The sequence below is a fragment of the Trachurus japonicus genome, chromosome 7 (assembly GCF_045865225.1).
Source record: "Trachurus japonicus isolate A0001 chromosome 7, Traja_1.0".
Lineage (NCBI taxonomy): Eukaryota > Metazoa > Chordata > Actinopteri > Carangiformes > Carangidae > Trachurus > Trachurus japonicus.
The window spans coordinates 24,624,851-24,647,851 of NC_140913.1; the positions used below are offsets into that span (position 1 = coordinate 24,624,851).

The 23,001-nt window shown below is 43.7% G+C and overlaps 1 protein-coding gene across 1 annotated transcript in view; it reads left to right on the forward strand.

Moving 5' to 3' along the window:
- The first annotated feature begins 19,751 nt into the window (after window positions 1–19,751).
- LOC146984822 (metabotropic glutamate receptor 7-like) overlaps window positions 19,752–23,001 on the forward strand; it is a 64,398-nt gene continuing 61,148 nt past the window's right edge. Inside the window, exon 1 of the mRNA XM_085782272.1 lies at window positions 19,752–20,578. Within this exon, the coding sequence (XP_085638398.1) occupies window positions 20,075–20,578 (504 nt within the window). The 5' untranslated portion in view covers window positions 19,752–20,074. The remainder of the gene's footprint in view (window positions 20,579–23,001) is intronic.

Consider the following 23,001-nt stretch of genomic DNA (forward strand, 5'->3'; position numbering starts at 1 on the left):
GGATGTTTACTTTTGTAAGAGAACGTCTTTAATCTGACAGGCTTAGACAAATCCCGCTCTTGTGAGAATTTTTAAGCAGTTTGAGCAGCAAGTTAAAATTATCTCCAGTCAGGATTAACTTCATCATTATATTCTTGATAAACTCGTGAAATCCAGTGAGAGTTTTGGCAATTTTATTTGGAAAATTTGCTGAAACAATTAACTGATTGTCACAATAGCTGCATATTAACAGATTAATTGAAGTACAAAGCGACAGGGTCTAGACTTCATAAGTTACTTTATCTTTTCACTAAGCAGAATATATGCACAGCCTGCACGACTTTCAAAGAAAACACATCACACACACACACACACACATAGACTCACACACATTTTCACCATTTGCCAAACAATCCCTCTTTGCCTTGTTACTCTGCTGCTGTGATTTTTCTTCGCACGGAATCTGTCCTGTCCGAGTAAACAGTGTCTTTGAAGTATTCCCTCAATGTTGATAGCCATGGCACCTTTAATGATGAGGCAACAGACAAGGCCTGGGAGAAATATTAGCTCAGCAAGGTCACAGCAGACAAGGTCCCATCTGTCTCAGTGCAGCCTCGGTGGATCCCAGGCCCCTACATTACCGTGGCCCCGGGGCAGGGAAAATGGATCATCAATCTGATTTAGAGAGACTCTGTGGCCAGTGCTGTCATTTCCAAGCCGAATAACACTAGTTTCTTCTCTCGTCACCTTTTGCAGGTAAATTCAGGAATGGGTAGTGATGTTAAACTGTCTCATGCATGGCGTCGCAGAGCCCAGACCTTCACAGAGCTTCACATCACATTACATCACTCCCAACATTCCTCACCGTGGCTCTCTGCAGCCGGTATGCTTATCTCAGTTCAGCCTAATGCTGCAGTCAGGGCCGTAAAAGGAGAGGAAAAAAAAAAAAAAAACTGAGCAGAAAACGAAAGTAGTAATAGCCATTTATTTTTATATTCTGGTGAATATACTGCTGCTGTGTATTGAAAGTTAAAGCCCTGCCATGGTCATGAAATGTAAGTCGTTTGGTAAACTCAGTGGCATCGTTTTTTTGCTCCAACTTCAGGAATGAGACACCGTATAAAACAGGATCAGCCATGCCTTTTGGTCGAGCCATTTTAACTCTCTACACTGTCTATACACACACACACACACGGGTATACACACTCGCAAACACAAAACACAGCATCACACACACACCGCCGAACTCTCCTGCCGTGGAATTTGGTGTTGTGGCTGACACAGTAGAAATGTGGTGTTAAAGACAGTTCCTCCACGGCCACACGGCGCCGTTGATAATGAGTCTGTAATCCATTTGATAGGCTATAAACAGGGTGAGACTCAGTCAGGAAAGGCAGCCAAACAGCACCCGGGGGTTAGACATTACCATAAAGACACATGCATGAAGAGGGGAGCTGGTCTGAGTGCAGGTGCCAGGTGGGTTACCCCTGCCTTAAACCTCAACCTCTTGGTGGATCTTTACATTTGGGGTATTTGAAAATGAAAGGCTGCGCAAAATCCCACTTGTGCTGTTTTATGTCATCTCCTTTTCACGCTGGTTTTCCAGTCCCTCCGATCCCGGCTGTCGTCTTATCTGCCTTGCCCACCTATGAAGCGTCCTCTTAAGCAGCTCCTGCACCAGGAAAATGTCACATTTGTCTGCCAGTGTATATTTGCTTATCTTCTACAGAAAGGAGCCGGTGAGAAGGGAAGAGGTTGTCTCCACAATACACTGCCTTAAGGGATCTTTTGAAACCCAGTCCGTTTCTGCTCAGCATCCCTCTAATGTGACACAAATCCCTCCAACAGAGGAATGGCTTCTCCATCCTCAGGATTGCCTTGGGTACATTAGTTGCATTTTCCTGCCCTGTATGCTATGTGTTGCGTTCAAGTGCAGCAAAGGAACAGCAGGGGAACCCCGGCTGTTACCCCTGACTGAGTGTTTAAAAACCTTGGCTGCAGCCCAAGAAGCAAGCGGATGGCAAAGCAAAAAGCTTGCTGTGCTCCCCTCAGACTTTGAACCTGATTCCTGCAAATCCACACATTGTTATTCACCTGGAACTTGCTGTTTGGTTGACTTCCAGAGCCAAACAGCATTACAGCAGGTCCGTTATACGCTCACCCCAGCGCTTGGCACAGGCTTCCCCGGGTCTTTATTCTCTGCATCACATCACACTTTCATACCGAGTCCAAACATCCCTGTAGAATTCCCTCCCACTGCACACACAGCGCGGTAGCGTGCTTTGTTCTCTCTGGCAAGGTGAATATCGTCGAGGGATCATTTAATAGGAGAAGGATAGCTCGGAAAGGACAAGAAATTGCCTAAGGTGGAGAACCTCCCTCTGATGAGGATTAGTTTTATCCTGCATATGCAAATGACATTGATTAAGCCACAGACAGTACTTTCTTTGCTTCAGTGTGGCATTCCTCCGCTGCAGGTAATCTCTTGAGAAACTACTGCAATACAGCCGTGGGAGACAATGCTAATGACCAAAGATGAACTGCCGTCATCACGATCATCATTTGTGGTTCACAGACAGAGGGGTAGTGGCAAATTACATAGTCATGTCATTGAACAACTGGTGTTTGCTTTTCCTGAGCTGCATGCTGATTAGCATGATAAGTAACATGCTTCTCTATTCCTAAAATGCACCGGATGCTTCTCACAGTCCATGACTATACAGCCTTATCGTCTTCCCATGCTGGGACTTTTTAACGTCTTAATCCCTCAGCATATTGCAGAAGATTATCTTTCTAAAATTAACTAGCCCCTTGAGACTGCAGAGATAGCAGCTGCTTTTTTGCCACTTGGCGAGTTTTCAACAAACAAAGTGGCTTATTGCATACGGGAGAGCGTGCTCACATTAGCTTTTTAAAAGCTGCAAGATTATAGGACTGTTATGCTGTTTCCACTCCCACTTGGTGCATTTTGAATAAAGCGAGCGTCTGAATGCAACTCGCAGGATTCGTAAGATTTTCTTGTTGTTGTTGTTGCAAAGGCTCCTTGGCAGCATATGTTCTCTGCATGTTGCCGCTGTTCTGGGAAATAAAAATGGAGGGACTCTAAAGGGCTGCCAGTTCCACTTCAATCCCGGTGTGTCTGGCATTTATGAGAGGGAGTCAATCTGAATTACTCAGAGGTAAACTTTAGCTGACATATCCCATGGGGAGGAAAAAAAAACCTCACTGTGTCGTCTTTGAAACAAAATATAGATAAATCATGCTCGCGGGCTGCAAGTAAACAAGATTTAATTAAGTCACATTGATTATAATTCTATTTCTTATTTTGCCAAAGAGCACCAGCTAATCCTTCATATCGCTGGGTTTCCAAGAAAAAGACACATGCCTGGACTCTTTTTGTTTTTTTCATTTTTTTTTTTTTTAAATCTCATCTGACATCTTGTCATACAGAGCTGTAGCTACTTCTGCAGCCATGATTGTTGGTTTGAAAACAGGATCATTCATCGTTCATGGCTTTCTCACTTTATAAATCCTCAGATGTCTAAAGATATATCTCAGTGTTATAATCTATCAAAGCTGGAGTTGTAAATATGAATAAATTAATTTAGGGGTTATGCAGCTCGTTCTCTAGAAGTGGTCACATGTTCCATTGGACGGGTCTTCCAAGTGAATTTAAATGCAAGCTTAAATGATAAAGCGAGTGTGATGTGCACCAGCCAGAGGGGCTTCGTGCAGCCAGCTACTTATTTTTGTTCTTGGCTCACTAATGATCTATACAGCACTAATTAATAAGCGATTAACAAAGCTGAAAAAAGACATCCGACACCCCTATATAGCTCCTGAAATTCTTGCTTCTTTTGGATGTGAGCATATCTTTCTGCTAAACGATTGTTAACTAAAGGAATGTGATTAAAAAGCTCCAAGATTTCCAATCTTTGTAATAACAGAGATCCTGTTTTTTTTTTGTTTTGTTTTTTTGCTGCTGCTGCATCAAAAAGAAACTGAATGTACAGTCTTGAGTCTTCTCATTCGTATTCAGGAGTCTGAGGAACCTGTCAGTGCATACAGTGGGATAAAGGCAGGAAAACAACCTGGACAGACAGTTGGTTTATCACACAGCAATCACTGATTCACTTAATAAGTCACACTTACACCTATGGGTAATTTAGAGTCATTAATCCCCCTGATTTGCATGTGTTTAGACTGTGGGAGGGAAGCTTCATGAACACGGGGAGAGGAAATGTATAATTAAAACTGAATAACAGCAACAGGTGAGTGTCTCATATAAAACCATGGATACAGATTATTTTTTATTTTTTTAGGATTATAAACTATTTAGATGAAATCACCCACTATTTCTAGGTTTATCGAAATAAAATTATATTTCCAGTCCATTACTGGCTTTGAAAAATCTCCCTTTACCTTATCTTGCGTCTGTGATTGAAATGCAGTGAGGAAAGTACACACACTCAAGAACTGCAATTTAATAATAAACAGCACTTGTACCTAAATATATAGATTATACGTTCACTCTTTATTTGACAGCTTCAGATACTGGTTACTTACCAGATTAAGAATTTACATAGAAATCTTCTGGTGAGTTAAAGCTTAGATAACAGTTTATAAAATAGTCCAAATTAGACTCAGCTACAGTATTAAAATGCTCTAACACATCAAGTTTGACACATCCATTCTAATATTGATCCAATGATGTAACAGAAAACAGCATAAAGAAAGATGTCTCTGCCTTATGGCGTCTTCTGCTTTGCTAAAAATACTTTTTTTTTTTTTTACTTCTTACTGTGATTGACATTTTCTATGTGATGCAGTGTTTCTGTATTATTAATAATTCCTCCTCCGCTGCCGAGATGCCACTCGCCTCACAGAAAATATAATGTCCGTGTTGTAGGTATATGGTTTTCTGCTCAGGGCCCATCATTTTTTCTCTCTGCATCTTAAGTCTCCTAAGTCGATTCTGGCGCAGGACTGACACTCTCTCCACCTAATGAAGCCAAAAACCTCACCTTAACTAACAGACAGGCAGCCCTGTGGTGACTGCTGGTGGTCTGGAGAGGCCACATGGAAGACAAGCAGCTGAAGCCGATGCATGAGATGACAGGAAGGGGCCAAGCTCTCTGAGAGTAATGAGGGCTTATATGGCTTTTTACCTGTATCAGTGCCTGTGTGCTTCTTTTAAAAAATAAAATTATGCTCATTATTCACCATTTGGGGCTGAACTGTGTTCCACTGCTCGACTTACTCTCTCTCTGGTAATATAAGCTATTTTATAGAGTGCATCTATTATCTGTAATCTGATAAAGATTTTGCAGCAGTGTATGGTTGCTTTGCTCCATCCTCCTTTGTGTGCAGTAAAGCTGAGACTCAGACAAGTGAGTCATGTTGGAAGTGACAGCAGATATTTATCACTGCCACTGTTTATGGCACAGACTGCATGAACACTTTTCTTTTTTTTTTTCCTTTTTTCCCCTGTCAGTCAGGAGGCCTAAGCAGAAGAGTTAAGCACTAATAAGACAGCTTCAGGTTTCGTCTCGCACACTCCACTTCTTCTCCCTTTCTCAGATGAAGGAAAAGATCTGAGAACGTCTTGGAGAGCCTCCCTAGTGTTCACCGAATGGAAATTAAGCCGATTGCCTAAATAAATAAGAACAACAAGCACCGACTGACTGGCTAGATGCGCTGTAGTGGTGGATTTCGCCCCAAGCAATGTTTTAATGTGTGAAAATCAAAAACAGTTACAGGTTTTGCATCATGTACACAGAGTGGAGGCAACTGGGTTGCAGCTGTATGCTGGCAAGCATCGTCTTTTTAAAATTAGGACTTACTCCTGTATCAGTATGCCTTTTTTTTCCACCCCCTCTGCAGAAAGCATGATGAATAATTAAATAATAAATAGTGGAAGCGAGGAAAATGTCATCACAGCCTCAACTTGATTTAGACATTTTCTTTTCCTTTAAATGCAAAAGGGAGAGAACATATTCCAGGATGCAGTTTTGTTGCGTTTTGTTCGATTCAAAGCTTGAACGTCCTTCACTAACCTGTTTCTTTTCATGAACGCTTCCTCCGTTTGTGATTGTGAAATCAAGAGATAATGATGTTTACAGAAATTCTCCTCACTGCAGCTTTCATGCCAAGAGTGTCCTGAAGATGTTTTTGCATCCAGCGATACGGCGTGCAAGTGTGATCTTGAACAATTTAATAAAACGCTAAAAAAACATCTAGTGGGGAAAAAAAAAGAAAATAAAAACGAACTGTGCAGGAAATTACTGACCCTGAAGGGACTGAATTTCTATTTGCTTTCTGGTCTCAGCCTGTGATGGTGATATACCCGCATCCCTGCAGCTACGTTGTGATTGCTGAGGTCGTCTCTTAATGGTTTACTGTTTGCTCTCAGTGCACTCACATAATCTCCTGTATCACCTTGTGATCTTCGACACGCGTGTTTTTCTAAAAGCATCCTGAGAGCGGACAGGGGACGTTGCCGCTCTGAGGCCTTCATCAATTATGTCCTCAAGGCCCAATCTTCTAGCGTATTTCCACACTTAAATGAATGGAATTCTCTATTATTCAGCTGCTAATATGGCTCCTGATGGGCCCCGAAGCCTGACGGGATGGGCTGGCGCTTGATGCTTTCCTGCACTCTAGGCCAGCTCAGACGTAAAAAGGGGGCAGACTCTGGCCACTATGGTCATTTTATCTGTTCTCCTCGTTTCCTGCTAGTTACATTAGCTTGCCCATTGGGGTTTCTTTTGGCACATTAAAACAGATTTGGGTTAATAATTGATGCTGCGATTTATGGACTCTAGTGCCTGAGGTTCAATTGTAAGCTTCCACTTAAAAGGAAAGCATGCCTCTCATTCCTGCCTCTGCCTCAGAGTGCCTTGATTGATAACCTCAGTTTGATGGTGTGCAATTTATTGTATAGAAGTTTTTTTCCCCCCCTCTCTCTTTTTTTTTTGAAGGAAAGAAGCAGACATATCATTTTTCACACGGCTGTCATTTTGATGCGATTATGTTTTGTGCTTCAGATTTCCTGTTCACACATCCCAAGTCAAAACAATGAAGAAAAAATATTGATCTACTGTATGCACCACAAGCAGAGGATCTATTTGTGTTTGCACAGTGTTGAGCTCCTTGCCCCCTTTTTTTGATTAAGAAATGTTGCCTGAAATTAATGCTCGATATCAAACACCAGTTTTGACGCCGCGTGAAAAGATCTATAGGATGTTAATCAATAGTATTACTTAGGTGATCACAGACGGTGTGATGTATGTGTAGGCATTAGGCTTTGCTTTAATTAAAATTCTGCAGGGAGGCTGTGAAGAATTACATGACTCATAATGTTTGCCTGTGATAGCCTCTCATTTTCTACACAGATGTAGGAGTGCGAGTCATGTATTTCATCTGAATTTGTCATTGTCAGCTTTCAACTAAATGTCTCTGTGTATTCTGCTGAATGCCTGGCTGTCTGAGAGGAAAAACATCATCTCCTTTGATTTGTCTACAAAGACTCAATGGACCCAGACACTTGGATGAGACTATAAAGTCCGAAGACAATTAGACCTTTTTTTAATCTATTTTTCTTTGATTGAGCTCCATTTTGCCTGATTATTAATGTGTTTAAAGGGATCGTCTTCTTTTTTATATAGCCACAATAGCAGCAGCTGTAGGGTTGGCAGGGTCTGTTGGCTGCCCTACTACTTTAGTCCAAACGGAAATATCTCAACATCCTTGGGATGGATTGCCATGAAATTTTGTAAAAGCGCACATGATCCACAGAGGATTTAACCTACTTACTCTGGTGATCCCCCGACTTTACTGCTGGCACCTCCACAAGGCCGACTTTGGTGGGTCTCAGCGAGATTTCTCAACAACTACAGGATGGGTTGCCATCAAAGTTTGTTCATAAATTCATGTTCCCTTTTGTAGCCTATGAGATTTTTGACTGGTTTATGATGAAATGCAACGGCCTTCCCCTCAGCCTCAACTGTATTTTGGTGGTGGTTTAGTGATAATTAGTTATGTTAAAGGACAATTCCAGGCGAATTCAACTCGGGGGTGTATTTTCCTATCATTTTAGGTCTAAAAGAATGAATCTGAAGATGTTCAGTTTAATCGCTCCTGTTTTGCGGTAGCTGCGTCTGTCCCCGCATCGCCACGGCAGCAATGAATGGGAGTGGATGTAAGTTCCGCTGTTTAGGCTGTTTCCAGCCCTCAAAGCCGCAATTTTTTTCCACAGACAGCGTCAGATGGCGACTCAAACATGCACCGAGAAGTTTATTTACTTCAAGCAAGCCGACATGTTTGTAAAACTAGATCTAATTCAAAGTCTCCCGGAGTCTCGCGCGAGACCCAAGTTGCAGTGCTGGTGTGTTCAGGCGCAGTCGGAGCTACCGCTTGTGTCATAAACACAGGAATATCAACTCTTTACTTGCTAGAAGTGTACATTTTTTCCCACAGACAGCGTCAGGTGGCTACTCAAACATGCACCGAGACGTTTTTTTTACTTGAAGCAAGTAAAGAGTTGATATTCCTGTGTTTATGACACAAACGGGAGCTTTTCCCACTGCACCTGAACACACCGTGCACGGCAACTGGGTCTCGCGCGAGACTCCGGGAGACTTTGAATTAGATCTAGTTTTACAAACATGCCGGCTTGCTTGAAGTAAATAAACTTCTCGGTGCATGTTTGAGTAGCCATCTGACGCTGTCTGTGGAAAAAAATTGCGGCTTTGAGGGCTGGAAACAGCCTAAACAGCAGAACTTACATCCACTCCCATTCATTGCTGCCGTGGCGACGCGGGGACAGACACAACTACCGCAAAAGAGGAGCGATTAAACTGAAAATCTTCAGATTCCTTCTTTTAGACCTAAAATGATAGGAACATACAACCCCGAGTTGAATTCGCCTGGAATTGTCCTTTAAGCAAACACACTAAACTAAGATGATTGGCATAAACTTTACATCAGCATGTTAGCATAGCAACCGTGAGCTTGTTAGCATGCTAGCATGAGCATGTAGCTGAAAACGAAGCTGCATCGTCCTCATCCAGCTGTTCAGAGCCTCCAACACTCAAACTCTGATCCTGCTCTACTCTATAACCAAAGTTTAGTTTGGTCAGTGGTGAAATGTGGTCACTCACTCATTCATGAATGTGGTCAGTGCCTGTCAAGTGTGAACAAATGTGTTTTCTCAGTGTTGGTTGGGCCTCATCTAATCATGTACTTTTATGCAAAGTGAGTTCAATGTGAAGCCAGGCAACTTTGATCCACAGAAACACTTGTGTAAAACACACAGGCTGGTGAGCTACGTTCAGCCTGATGAAAGACAGTAAGAGAGCACCTTGACAGCAGAAGGTTTTTTTTTTTTGCACATTAAGCATGACGACCGCTTTCGCTGACTTAGGAGACAACAAAAAAACTCAAAAACAATTTGACAAAAAGAATCTGTCATGAAAATTTTTGGCATTTTTTAGCATTTCTCAAAGACTGTAATTCTCTTTCTTTTTCAAGGGAAATTAATAGGGGAGAGGAGGATCCGTTCCCGACAGAACAGAATATAAAGCAGGAGGAAGCATTAAGAAGTGCACCTGGTTTCAATCCCCTGAAAAGAAGGATTGCTACCGTTTCTAGCTCCATTTTAATTTCCTGTTTATTTCGCTCTCTAGAAGCTTTGGGAACTCTGAAAGGATTTAAATGTCCTTCAGTTCCCGTGTCTTTCTCCCATTGCCTTTGATTTATAGATTTGATTTTCAGCTTGAAAGCAGAAAGGGAGAAATTCCAAAGGAAAAAAAAAAAACCTCATGACATGGAGGAGCTTAAAGTGAGCTGAAAGGTGGAGGAAATAGGAAGGATATAAAACGCCCATTGCTACCTCCACGGATGAAATATGAGGAATTGTCGGGGGCCATGTAACAAAACGTGATATGTAGCAAATGAACTGGGCTTTATTCAATCCCCGAGCAACCATAAGAACTCCCATTCTGCTCTGTCTGTATTGTACTCTGCCCTGTGTGTCGACGGAGCTGGCTTTCACTCGACACTGTCGGGCACCCATTAAATGCTACAATACACAATCACTCCTCCCTCCATCCAAACTCTGTAAACACACTGCGCTCCCTGCGACTGTTCTTTCACTTTGAGCCATGATTTCTCAGCAGGAGATGTCACTCGGGGACAGGCTCCCCCGGACTTGACCGCGGCTTCTTTCATCTGCATAGTGCATCCAAAGAAAGAAAGCTCCGGTTATTGTGACCCAGTAGGCAGCTTTGTGTATTCACACACACAAATATGCATTTCCTCTTTCCTTCCTTGAATCTCTCTCCGGCGAGAGATCAGCTGGGGAATGACTCCGAAAGGCACCCAGTGTGCTGACAGCGGTGAGCCCTTGGGGGAAAAGGTGGCTTTTGTGACCCTTAATTCCAGCCACAATGCTCCTATGGGACCCACTGGGCCTTGGGGAGTCTAAAGGGAGACAGACCAAAGCTGAGAGACAGCAGCAGGGATACTGGGGGACCGTGGAAGTGAGCACTGAGCTCACTGAACAGATAAACCCAGGGGATTATTGTCAGACTCTACGCTCCTCGGGCTCGCACATGGTCAAACTGGGGAGCGGTTTAACTTGAACCTCTTTTAATTGTATATATACGGCCTTCAGCTAGAGGAGGTGATGATGAGCAGAGCGGCGTATGGAGGCAGTGGCCATGAGTGTCGATTCAAGTGGAGGGCTTTTCTACATCACCGCGGTGATTTATTGTTCCACCTTATGTGATAGCTATGTGCAGTAATTTGTAACAGCTTTCCACCTAATGAGTGAGAGAGATTAATTCATGTGCATGATGAATTGCACAGCAGCCGGGCTAAGCAAATTCTTGTTCAAAAAGGGTGCCTGTATATGTATGTGTGTGTGTGTGTGTGTGTGTACCTTTTGTGTATATGCTTTTCAAACTCTGGTAAAGACTGCAGGGGCACTTAACAGAAATAAGTAGGCCTGCCCTCCACTACAGTCCTCGCTTGCAGCTCCATATGCTAATGAGCTGTGTAAGATGAAGAAAATATGTTATGTGCAACACAAACAGCGCCGCAGTTAAACTCAAGAAGCCCGGGAATAATCTACTGTAGACACACAACAACATCGACAACAATAAAAATTCATCTGAAAAATGTAGGAAGAAGCTGATTTGTGTTGCAATAATACAATAAGCACTTTAGAAAAATGAAATAGTTTTGAAGTGAGGCTGATGAATTGCAAATCACATCAGATGCCAGCAGAGTCAGACTCAGTGTGGTGGTGGTGGTGGTGGTGGTATGTGACCAGCTGCCAAAAACATAAATTGAAATGAGTAACAAACTGGAAAGCTCGCCTTCCAAAGTGAAAGGGATGATAAGGTTATGATGTCCACCTGCAGCGCCTTATGCGCAGTGTCTCAGTATCAGCGTCTTCATTAACATGAAGATGCTTTTAATTTGGCCAAATTAGTCCATTTTAAACATGCTGACATTTGGCACCTGCGCTTGTTTTTGAGTTTTTGAAAAGCCTGAGAAGAGACTGAGAAGAGAGGAGAGGAAGAAAGAAAGAAAGAGAGAGGAGGCTTGTGGTTTTGTTGAGATTGGATGTGTAGCTCTCCTTTTGTACCACGATTCGTTTGGAACCGCAGTCTGTTCTTTTTTTTTCCAAATGCCTTTACTGCTGGACAGCCTTTACCACGGGGCGAGGCAGAAATCAATTCAAAACAAGGATCGGCCATTGTGGAATAAAAATGGTAATTGTAGATCCAAACAAGCTGAGCTGCAAATATTGTACTAAAGGAAATGTCCTGATGTTCAAGAGCTGCTTTTATCTCATTCAAAATCTTGTCTGTATGGTTTGTCATTGACAAAATAACAACAAGAAATACAATTAACAGCGAATTCCAGGTGAAGATGGCAGTGTTTCTCTTTAATCAGGAGGATGTGTGTGGTGATACGTTAATCATCACATTAAGAAACATGAAACTACGCAGTATGATTCATCACTTTACTTAAGGGGCACAAACAGTAGCTATAATAAGAGATGACTTATGTTTATTTTAGTGTTGTGTTGTGCAGCAGCTGACCAGAGTTACTCAAGAAGTGCTGCTCATTTAGACAGCTGTCAGTATGTTGATTCACACATCTAGGAAGTTATTGTTATTACATATATGATTTCATTAAAGGAATACTTCAATATTTTGGGGGGAATGCAGCTTTTTTTTATGTTGTTGCTGAAAGTTTAAGATGAAAGAGGATCAATGCCTGCATCAATGCTCAACAACTGCAAACTAAATTAAGGCTTTTTGTCCCTTTCAGTGTTGATCCTACAGAGACCACAAATACCAATACCAATTTGCCTACCTGCTCTCCTGCTGCTCGACACCGCTCTCAATAAGCCAAGAGTACTGGAGTCTGTGCTCGCCTCGCTCCACCGCAGCCTCATGCTGATGAGGAGACACCAGAAAGTTACTGCACCGAGGTGAGCAACAGCAAAACACATAAAACTAAGCTCAACAGTCGGTGTTTTTGTACGGACCAAACGAAGGAGAGAACATTTTAATCGATGAGCTCTTTAGGGATGCTGGTTGTCTGATACTTGACAGGCCTGTGGTAGTGATCACATGACCACTAAAGCATAAATATATCAGGGTGCGCTATTGAAATTTTGTTTTCAGCTTCCCCCGCCAGTTGTACACCGAAATCGGCAATATACTGTAATGGAGATTTTTATGTTTATGACCCTTGATTGAACTTTGAAGATGTATGCTCATGAACTTTAGGTGAACTTCGAAGAAAGCGCAAGTTGCACTTGTCTGCTGTGCATAGAGCAGTATGCAGGTGTCCGACTTGGTTCCTGTTATTTTATGATGATTACGCTTAAAGGACAATTCCAGGCGAATTCAACTCAGGGGTGTATTTTCATATCATTTTAGGTCTAAAAGAATGAATCTGAAGATTTTCAGTTTAACGTCTCCTGTTTTGCGGTAGTTGTGTCTGTCCCTGCGTCGCCACGGCAGCAATGAATGGGAGTGGATGTAAGTTCCGCTGTTTAGGCTGTTTCCAGCCCTCAAAGCCGCAATTTTTTTCCACAGACAGCGTCAGATGGAGACTCAAACATGCACCGAGAAGTTTATTTACTTCAAGCAAGCCGACATGTTTGTAAAACTAGATCTAATTCAAAGTCTCCCGGAGTCTCGCGCGAGACCCAGTTGCCGTGCGCGGTGTGTTCAGGAGCAGTGGGAAAAGCTACCGTTTGTGTCATAAACACAGGAATATCAACTCTTTACTTGCTTCAAGTAAAAAAAACTTCTCGGCGCATGTTTGAGTCGCCACCTGACGCTGTCTGTGGAAAAAAATGTACACTTCAAGCAAGTCAAGAGTTGATATTCCTGTGTTTATGACACAAGCGGTAGCTCCTACTGCACCTGAATACACCAGCACTGCAACTTCAGGCTCGCGCGAGACTCCGGGAGACTTTGAATTAGATCTAGTTTTACAAACATGTCGGCTTGCTTGAAGTAAATAAACTTCTCGGTGCATGTTTGAGTAGCCATCTGACGCTGTCTGTGGAAAAAAATTGCGGCTTTGAGGGCTGGAAACAGCCTAAACAGCAGAACTTACATCCACTCCCATTCATTGCTGCCGTGGCGATGCACGGATAGACGCAACTACCGCAAAACAGGAGCAATTAAACTGAAAATCTTCAGATTCCTTCTATTAGACCTAAAATGATAGGAAAACACACCCCCGAGTTGAATTCGCCTGGAATTGTCCTTTAAGCAAACAGTTGTCTCCATATCCAAAACCACAGTGAGATGTCAACGAAATGTCAACATGCCGAAGTGTGAAAAAACCACAACAAACCTTAAGTTACAGACAACCACTCTCTTCCTGCCTTTACATATGAGCTGATCTTATAATAGCCCAGTGACATGTCATGAGTGCTAAGTGCAAACTTGTACTATGCAAACTTATTCTGCAAGAATGCAATAATGTTATTGGACAATGTATGATGCCGCCTCCAAGGAGGAGCACATGGCTCCTTCCTGCTCTTGTGCCTATGTAACCTGACGTGACCAAATCTCAGTGTGCACTCTCGTACAGACTTTTGTGTGTATGACAGTCCACCTCTTGCAAGATAAAATAAAGTACTTAAAGTGAAACCTCAATTTGCTGGACTTATGATTTTCTCTCTCACAAGTTAAAGGAAATTTCCACAACAATACACGCCATTCTTCATAAATTACATGTGAGACCTGTCGTACTGTACGCTGATTTCTACACCAGGTGTGACACCAGATCCTACGCACTCTTGATAAATGAGGCCCACTGTGAGAGAGATGATGAGTTTGGAAGAAATCATGTGTGTAGAGTGTAATCTGTGGCCGGGAGCAGCGTGTAAAGAGACGAGTTTCACACTAATTCTGCAGTCGACCTCTGCAGTCTAGCCGATGATGTCACCCACTCTAGTCTGAACATGCCGTGCAATACACACCTGTTATTATCTATTATCTATTATCTATTATCTATATAAACAGTGACTGATAAAAGCTATAAAAACCCATTGAAACCACATCAATAGGCCAGACATGCGTCTACATTTTGAAGTTCAAATTGAGTCAATTGGTTGAAAGTGAAAGTCTGCTGAAGCAGTCGATGTTTGAAAAAGTCCAATAAAACCTCCTTTCGTTCGTTCTCTATGGGAAGTTTTTCCACAGTTCACAGTTTTTCGCAACTTACTGTACATCACAAAAAAAAAACATGTCTGTAGGTTATAGAAAAGCAACACCACACTGATCCCAGTCGAGCCGCACAATTTGATATATATTTTATCTGGGTCCTTTAAAAGCTGTAGGAGCAGTAGTACTGTTGATCAGTTGTTTTAGCATTGAATTTTTAAGTTTCCCCGAAAGTATTTCATCATTATTTTCTGCAATGCTGTGTTTATATTCAGGGAGAACTTATTATTGGTTTTTAAATCTTAATTTAGCTCAAACATTTGTTCCTTTTGTACAATAACTAATAACTACGATTGTATCCTTCTGGAAATATAATTCATTTATAACAGCAGCTACCTACTTTTTTCTTTTGGCAGATAAACAGTTATTAAAAGGTATAGTCGGGCCATCTTGCACCTGTCTTTCTATTCTCACACTGGCATGTCACATCACCCCCCACCCACACACACACACACACGCACGCAGGGAGAGGGATTGTTATGAGTCATTCTTCTCAGAGACTTGTGGATGAAATCTCGTCCATCACAATGCACCGTGAAGACACTCGTGATAAAATAAATCACGGAGGTGCAGAGTGTGCTCAGAAGGTCGCTTAATTAACAGACACAAGGCGAGAGGCATTTGCTATTACAATCAAATTTGTGGCTGAAGTCCTCCTGGCTAACTAACACAGCTGCACCCACTTATCACGTAAACCCAGCGGACCATGTGGTTAGCCATCAAAACAAAGGCCCAGTCACCCACTAATAGGGCCGCTGGAAGATTGCAGGACTGTGTGGGTGGGAGGTCAGCACCTTTGTGTCCATTACTGCCACATATAATCCCTCTGATCATTATCGCTACCAGGCTGGCTCCCAATCAGGAGGACCAGGTACTCTTCACATCTGTTCTCGCGGCTCCCCCTTTTTTTTTTTTCCTCTTCTCTCACTTTTAAATTTAACTGGTCTCTGAGCCCACATCTCTGTGTAACCCGGTGAAGCCGACTCGTTGTCATATAGCCCGCAAGTTTAAAAGACAGCCCGGGGAGAAAAGAAAAAAAGCTCTTGTTACCACGCTACCCACTGCAGATAGGATATATATGTATTCCAGTGGTCACTTGTGCATTATCTGTCTATCTTTCACATTTCAGAGTGTGAATGGGTTCTGAGCTCACAGCAGCAGCTTTACAGAGACATAATTAGAAGGGAGCAGGTATGACAGATGGATTACAGTCATAATTGAGAGCGTGGAGAGTCTATCGTCCTAGCTGCAGTGCACCTGCTTTGTCTTTGGCATAAACAGCAGAAGAGGTAAGAATTTGTCTTCTCATGCAGCGCGCCTGTAGAATTACAATACGTTGTGTTTTCTTTCTGTTTTTTTTCCCCCCACCTCCTCACAGAAGCACTGATTCTGCTTACACTGATAAAGAAAAGCATAGGTAGCCTGATTTTTATTATTCCAAAGCAGATGGCACAAAATGAGGCATGGGGGCCCAGCAGCTCTGTGACCTTCATGTTGCTAATCTAACATTGCCCCTACATTGATCTAACATTAACACCTCACCCCTCACAGAATATGCATGACTCCAAACAGGCTGGTGGCCTGCATGTGTGCTTTCGAACAAATCACCTCGACATGCAATTACCTCCTCTTCTGGGGTTATTTCTTTCCTGTGGATGCGACGGCCCTTTTCATTTGAGTCTGGGAATTAAAGCGGTTTCCAGGTTAATTAATGTGACAGACAGACCCCATTGTGCCTAGTGTCAGGCCAAAAGGAAACCTTATTGCCTCTTGTCCTGAAGGTGCACTTTTTTATTGTTGTTTGATTTGTCGTTCTTTAAAGGAGCACACGGTGCCAGCCCTGTAATTGACTTGAGGAAGACTGCATCCAGCAGACATGTTATTGAAGGCTTGAAACAAAAGCGCTGGTTTCTCATCTGAGCCCATAATTTATCTAGTGGGATGCAGTGAAATGTAGCCCCCCCCCCGGCATGTGTTGACTATGGCTGTGTTGGTTTGTTTGTTTGGTCAGCTACATATTGAACAAAAAAAACCTCTTCCAGGATACACTTTCACTGCTCTTTACTTGTTGCTATACCTGCCGTTCATGATGAGATTGAAAGGGAATTTATCCAAGTGTGTGTGTGTGTGTGTGTGCATGCGAACATGTGAGGAAGGAGAAAGAGAGAAGATCCAAACCGAAGTGTAATCTCAGTCTAAATCACACAGCTCCCCCGGGGGAGAGGGCCCTCTTCTAGGGGTTAGTCAGTGAATTAAATCACGGTGAGGGCCCCATTTTTCAAAAGTAACCTTTCCGTTGACAGTGTAAGTGGGAGTCAGGCGCTCACCGCCGAGTCCGGGCACTGGAATTAGTGTTGTGCGTTGCGACACCAGTCTCTCTGGGTGTCATTTGTAGGGGCTATTGCTGCATTTTTTTTCCAGGGCTGCCTGCCTGTCTCAGTGTGCTCACACTGGAGGAGGCCATCTGCCTCCCTCCTCTCTCACATCCCTCATTTCTCTCCTCAGCAGTCTCTTCCCAGCAGTTCCCACACAGTCGCCTTAAATATATTTTTGGTGCATCTCATGAATTTTGGCCCTAGTGTGCAGTGTTTGCACCCAGAACCAAATTATTGTCGTCCTCCCGAGTTGGAAATGCACAATTTGTCTGTTGAAAGACATTCACGCAATCAGTGCGGCTAATGGAGATAAACACACTACATGGCAGGATTAGGCTTGAATTAATCTCTATTCAACTTAATTAATTAGAAATTTGTCCATCCAAGCCTGTAATGTCAATAGGGCATGTTTCAATGAGAGCTACATTGCCTTTTCTAATCTTTTAATTGAACAGAAACGAATGGAATGAACATGTTCATAAAATGGGATTCTATGCCTCATAATCATTTTCTCGATAAAGCAACTCTCAGAGGCTGTTTATTGCTCAATGATCAAGCACCTTAACTGACTTATCCTATAATCCATTTACTGTTCCCTGTTTCCCAGGGTGCTGCTGTAATATTTCAGGAACCACACCAGCAGCAGCAGCAGCAGCAGCAGTGGTCGCTATTATTGTGGGATGTATTTGGTGGCTGGTCTAATAGTGGTCAGTTTAAATGAAGGCTTATGCATGAATTATGTAGCCTATCTACAAAGTGCTCAGTGGGCACCTTTTCCCCCACACTGTAACTCACAGGAATGAGCAGAGCGACGAGCCTGACAATGAATTTATCTGAATGTGAGGTTGACTTTGAATCACGCTGAACACAGAAACTCCCTTTTCGCAGCCTAATTAATGCCACATATTGCCAAGTGAGTCCCAGGCTGATGCTTTCTCCAAAAAGAGAGAAAAAAAGAGAAGAGAGCAAATTATCATAATCTCCCTTGTTTGTAAAAGCACCATCTGCACGGTTAAATAGTTTGGTGATGATAGTGTTTTGTTAAGAACATGTGAGGGTCTCCTCCTGGAAGGTGTGGTTTAATTATCACTGGTTGGTCTGCATGCCAGTGTGTGTGTGTGTGTGTGTGTGTGTGTGTGCGGGCGCTCGGGATGCACAGGATGAATCAGGAGTGTCTTCTAAAGGAGGGTTGCCTGGGAGACCATGCAGCCTGGACCCCTCCAAACGTGTCTGCTCTTTCTCTCTTTCTCTCTCTCTGCTTTTCTCTCTCTGCCTCTCTGTCTCGCTCTCTGTCTCTCTCTCTTCCGCTTTTTAAAGGTGCATCAGTAATGAATCCAAAACTATTTCAGGAAAGGCACTTTTTTTAGTGAAGCCCTCCACATATACATATACCTGCCGCTCTGCCGTGTTTTTCATAATGCCACAGATATCCGTTTCATGCCTGCCACCTTCAGCATCAAAAGAAAACGGTAAAAAAAAAAAATAGTCAGACTTTCTTTCTCTCTCTCTCTCTGTTTCTCTCTCTTTCTCTGTGTGTGTGTGTTCGAAGGGAGGTGGGGGGATAAAAGAGGAGGAGGATGAGGAGGAGAGAGAGGAGGGGGGGGCAGATTATGAATGCTGAAATGCGGCGCGCGGAAGAGAGAGGCACTCAGAGGAACAATTGCCTTACTATTAAGTCAATGAGAGCATTTGTTGTTGTTGTTGTTGTTGTTGGTGGTCTTGTTTCCCTCCTCGCTGAGCTGATGTCTGATCTGAAGACACCGAGCAGCAACTTCCTGCCATGAAGTGATGCTACTTTTCTTTTTTTTTCTTTCTTTTTTTCCCCTCCTCTCATCCTCCAGCCTGCTGAATGACGTCTCGCTAGGAAAAGGAAAAAGGGGGCTGAAACTCGGCGCACACACAGTGAGTGAATCCCTCGCTGTGACTCATTCATTTTGTATAAATGCGACCGGTTGCGGGAGAGAGAAAGAAAGAGCCTGGACTTTAATTAGCTGGATTTCCTTCAGTCCTCTCCTCTCCGCTGCTCACTGAAGACACATCACATCACAGCGCAGACTAGACGCCTTTTTTCCTCCTCCTTCTTCTTCTTCTTCCTTCTTTCTTCATTTCTATCTCTTTTTTCCCCCATGTCTTTAACTGGAGCTGATATTATGCACCTCTGGGAGACTCACAGCACAGCCGAGCGAGCCGTCCCTGCTGCTCTCCCGTGGAGTTGGTCTGAGCGAGAAGAAATGTCTCCCACTTCTGCCGGTTCTAACATTTAAGTATATAGGCTGTTGGCTTTTTTCCTTCTCTCTCTCTGTCTCGCTCTTATTTTTTTTCCTCCCAGAGATAATTCCTGAAATTCATCAAATTCATCTTTACTCGGTTAGAAAATGTGCCGCTCCAGGTTGTGAAGATATGTCAGTTTATCAGCAGCGACTTCTTTGGATTTTGAGCATAAATGGACAAAATTAGGCCAGTTCGTCTTCGTCTGCGCCGCGCGTTCCTCTCTTCTTTTTCTCTGATATCTCCTGACTGATGGATGTAGCCTAGGCTCTCTCTTTCTTTCTTTCTTTCTTTCTTTCTTTCTTTCTTTCCGCGGGGGGGACTGGATTACCGTGAGGGGCTTGCTGCTTCACCACTACTATTCAACAAGCTGCACCGCTCACTCCCCGGCAGCCAAGCGATGGGCGCAGTTGGTCTGAGCCATCACCACCACCACCACCATCATCACCATCATCATCCTCCACAGCAGCAGCGTGTCGGTGGTTCTCCCTCAGCCCTTCAGCCCTCCAGCTTGTTGAATCTGCTCCTCGGTGACCTGCAGGATGGATCAGCGTTAACAAAACTTCTCTGTCTCTCTCTGTGTGCTTTCCCTGAGTCTGGTTCTATCGTCGGTGGATTTGCGCACTCCATCCTTCTTCCCTTATAAGAGAGAGAGAGAAAGGGGAAAAAAAAAAAAAGTTGACCATGGCTCGTCCCGAGGCGTGCGTGAGGCTGCGCTCCGTCTGGAGAGCGCTGTGGCTCATGAGGACTGTGGTGGATTTCGCGCTGCCTCAGGAGACTTACGCGCCCCATTCAATCCGGACCGAGGGCCACCTGACCCTCGGCGGACTGTTCCCGGTGCACGCCAGAGGGGCCGACGGCGCGCCGTGCGGGGACCTGAAGAAGGAGAACGGCATCCAGCGGCTCGAGGCCATGATGTACGCTCTGGACCAGATCAACATGGACGAGCAGCTGCTGCCCAACATCACGCTGGGCGCCCGGGTGCTGGACACTTGTTCCAGGGATACCTACGCGCTGGAGCAGTCTTTAACTTTCGTCCAAGCCCTGATCACGAAGGACACGTCCGACGTCAGGTGCACCAACGGGGAGCCACCGGTGTTTGTCAAACCTGAAAAAGTGGTGGGAGTCATCGGAGCCTCGGCGAGTTCAGTATCGATCATGGTTGCCAACATCCTACGCCTCTTTCAGGCAAGTCTTCCTGAGCGTGTGAAACGTTTTGTGTGTGTGTGTGTGTGTGTGAAAACAGTCTTGTCTTCAAGATTTTTTTTGAAATTATTATCATTGTAATGAGCTTTTAGGGAAGAGTGAAAGTGATGCGCCTCCTCACTGTTACCCACCCACTAGGGAAGCAGATGAAAGTGGATGCCATAAGTGGTAAACAACTAACAAAAAAAAAAAAAAACCTAAATCTCCTGAGGGGGAAAAGATTTTGTTACTGAGAAAACATCTGCTGATTTCAATGCGGGTAACATCCGGTAACTGTTTGCCTTTTTCTCAATTTCTAATCCATTGGACTTCCCCTCCTTGTTGAAATATGGGAACAAAAGGAAGAGGGGGGGGTGGAGGTGGAGGGGTGCAGAAGAGAGAGAGTTTGGGTGGTTTTCCCCTCCAATACACTGTGTGGATGAGACAGCTGAGAGTGCTGTTGCTTGTCCCCGGTGGTGCTGAAAGAACAGCTCCCGTCTGTTCCAGTCTCACTCCGAGGTCTGGATGAGTGGGCACTGACAGCCTGACACAATCACACCCAAACTCAACAACCCCCTCCTGAGAATAACAGGCCTGCTTCATGTGATTACACATGATCATATGAGCCTCTTGCACAGGGAAAGACCGCAGGCGTTTCTTTTTTCTTTTTATGAATTGTTTTGAACCTGAAAGCTTTGATTTATAAATGCTTGGCTTGGCTTCCTTTCTTTTGCAGGTCATTTCTACAGGTTCCCCCCCCCCCTTCTAAATGAAAATGAGCCTGTTTCAGACGCCGTGTGTCCTAATTGAGCTCAATAGCTGCGAGTAAATGAAATGAATTTGCACCCCTAATTTCAAAAAATGAGTTTGAGCGTGGGTTTATGGGAACACATCTCTGTTCCTGTTGGCTGAGACTCAGCTAATGGAGTTGGCCCACTGCTGGTGCTGCAGTGGAGTGGGGAACGCAGCAGGGCACCAATACAGCAGATTAATTATTTAATACACATCTCCATAGCAAAATAGCTAATTACTTGGAAAATACCGTGGCGGATGCTTGTTTTGCAAATGTGCAGAGTTATGTATGTAGTGGTGCGAGGAGAGTGGCTTTAACCCCACGCAGGGAGGTTCACCTGAGCCGCGGCGACGTTGCTGCTAATGATTTGTGGTTGCAGGTTGTAACTCACCGTCTTGTCGTTTTGTGTGTTGTTCCAGTTCAATTAGACAAACCATGGGCCTGGCTGTAAGTAGCTGTTTAACTGCAACTGGAAGACCATAAAAATGCTTAACATGCTTTTAGCCCCCACCTGCCTCCCTTTCTCTTTCTTTCTTTCACACACACACACACACACACACATACACACACTTACACACTTTTTTTTCACAGCAGCCATTCATTCTCTAGAGTTTTGCGGCTCCACTGGCCGGACAATTAGACCAACTGTCCTCACCGCAACCTTCAGCGTGGCTGGGCCTACTCACTCTTTGCAGGGCTGAGTTAACAGATTAAATTTTCATCATACCGAGTTAAGTAAAGCCCTCCAGTTGTGCTTTGAAGCGCCCTCACAACACTGTATTTTGATTTTATTGCAGAATGTGAGAATTGTAAATCTTCCCCTTTTTTTCCCCATCCAAAACATGCATGTTTGCATTTGGGGTTTAAAAGGGGGGGGGGGAGTGAGAAAGAGAGATGATGATTTCATAATCCCTTCTCCCTTTTCCGTGTCACAGCAGGTGTACCAGCACGTCTATAAGTGTCAAGCTGTGGGAGTGGAGGTGTAGCCCACGACGCTCCACTCCAGCTCAAGCGTTGTGGCTAATCAAGCTCGAGGAACCTGACAGTAGTTGTCATGCAGCTCCGTCCGTCACTCTGCATTTCTTCTCAATTCCCCAAAGTGATGTCAGAAAGGTGGATTTAATCACCACAGTCAAACCTGCACACCTGAGAGAAGATATACACTACGCGGCCTTCCTCCGAACCTGTTTGCCCTTCAGCACGCTCCCCCTGCCCCCATCTGTTATCAGTAGCCATGATGGGATCGGTAATAACGACGATTAATTAAATGTGAAGCCACATGATACCGTACAATCAATACATACCAGAAGTGAGAGCTCCCAGCTCATTTACTCTCATTAGTTTTACAGCATTTGATTAGCGTGGGGGAAGCAGTTTCAAGTTTCGGAGATTATTTTCAACTGTAATCCATCACGAATCAAACGGTTTCAGTCAAAAGCGTCAAGAGCTGGAGAGAACACCTGTTCAGATATGATTAAAGAGGCAAAGCGGTTTTTCTTTTTCTTATATCAAAGAGAACGCAGTATCATTTAGGCACCACGCAGCTTTCAGTTTCTTGTCTTTGCTGACAAAGATTGTCGTTGATTATTGGACTGAACAATCTAATAGACTTTGAAGTTAAATCTTTCTACTT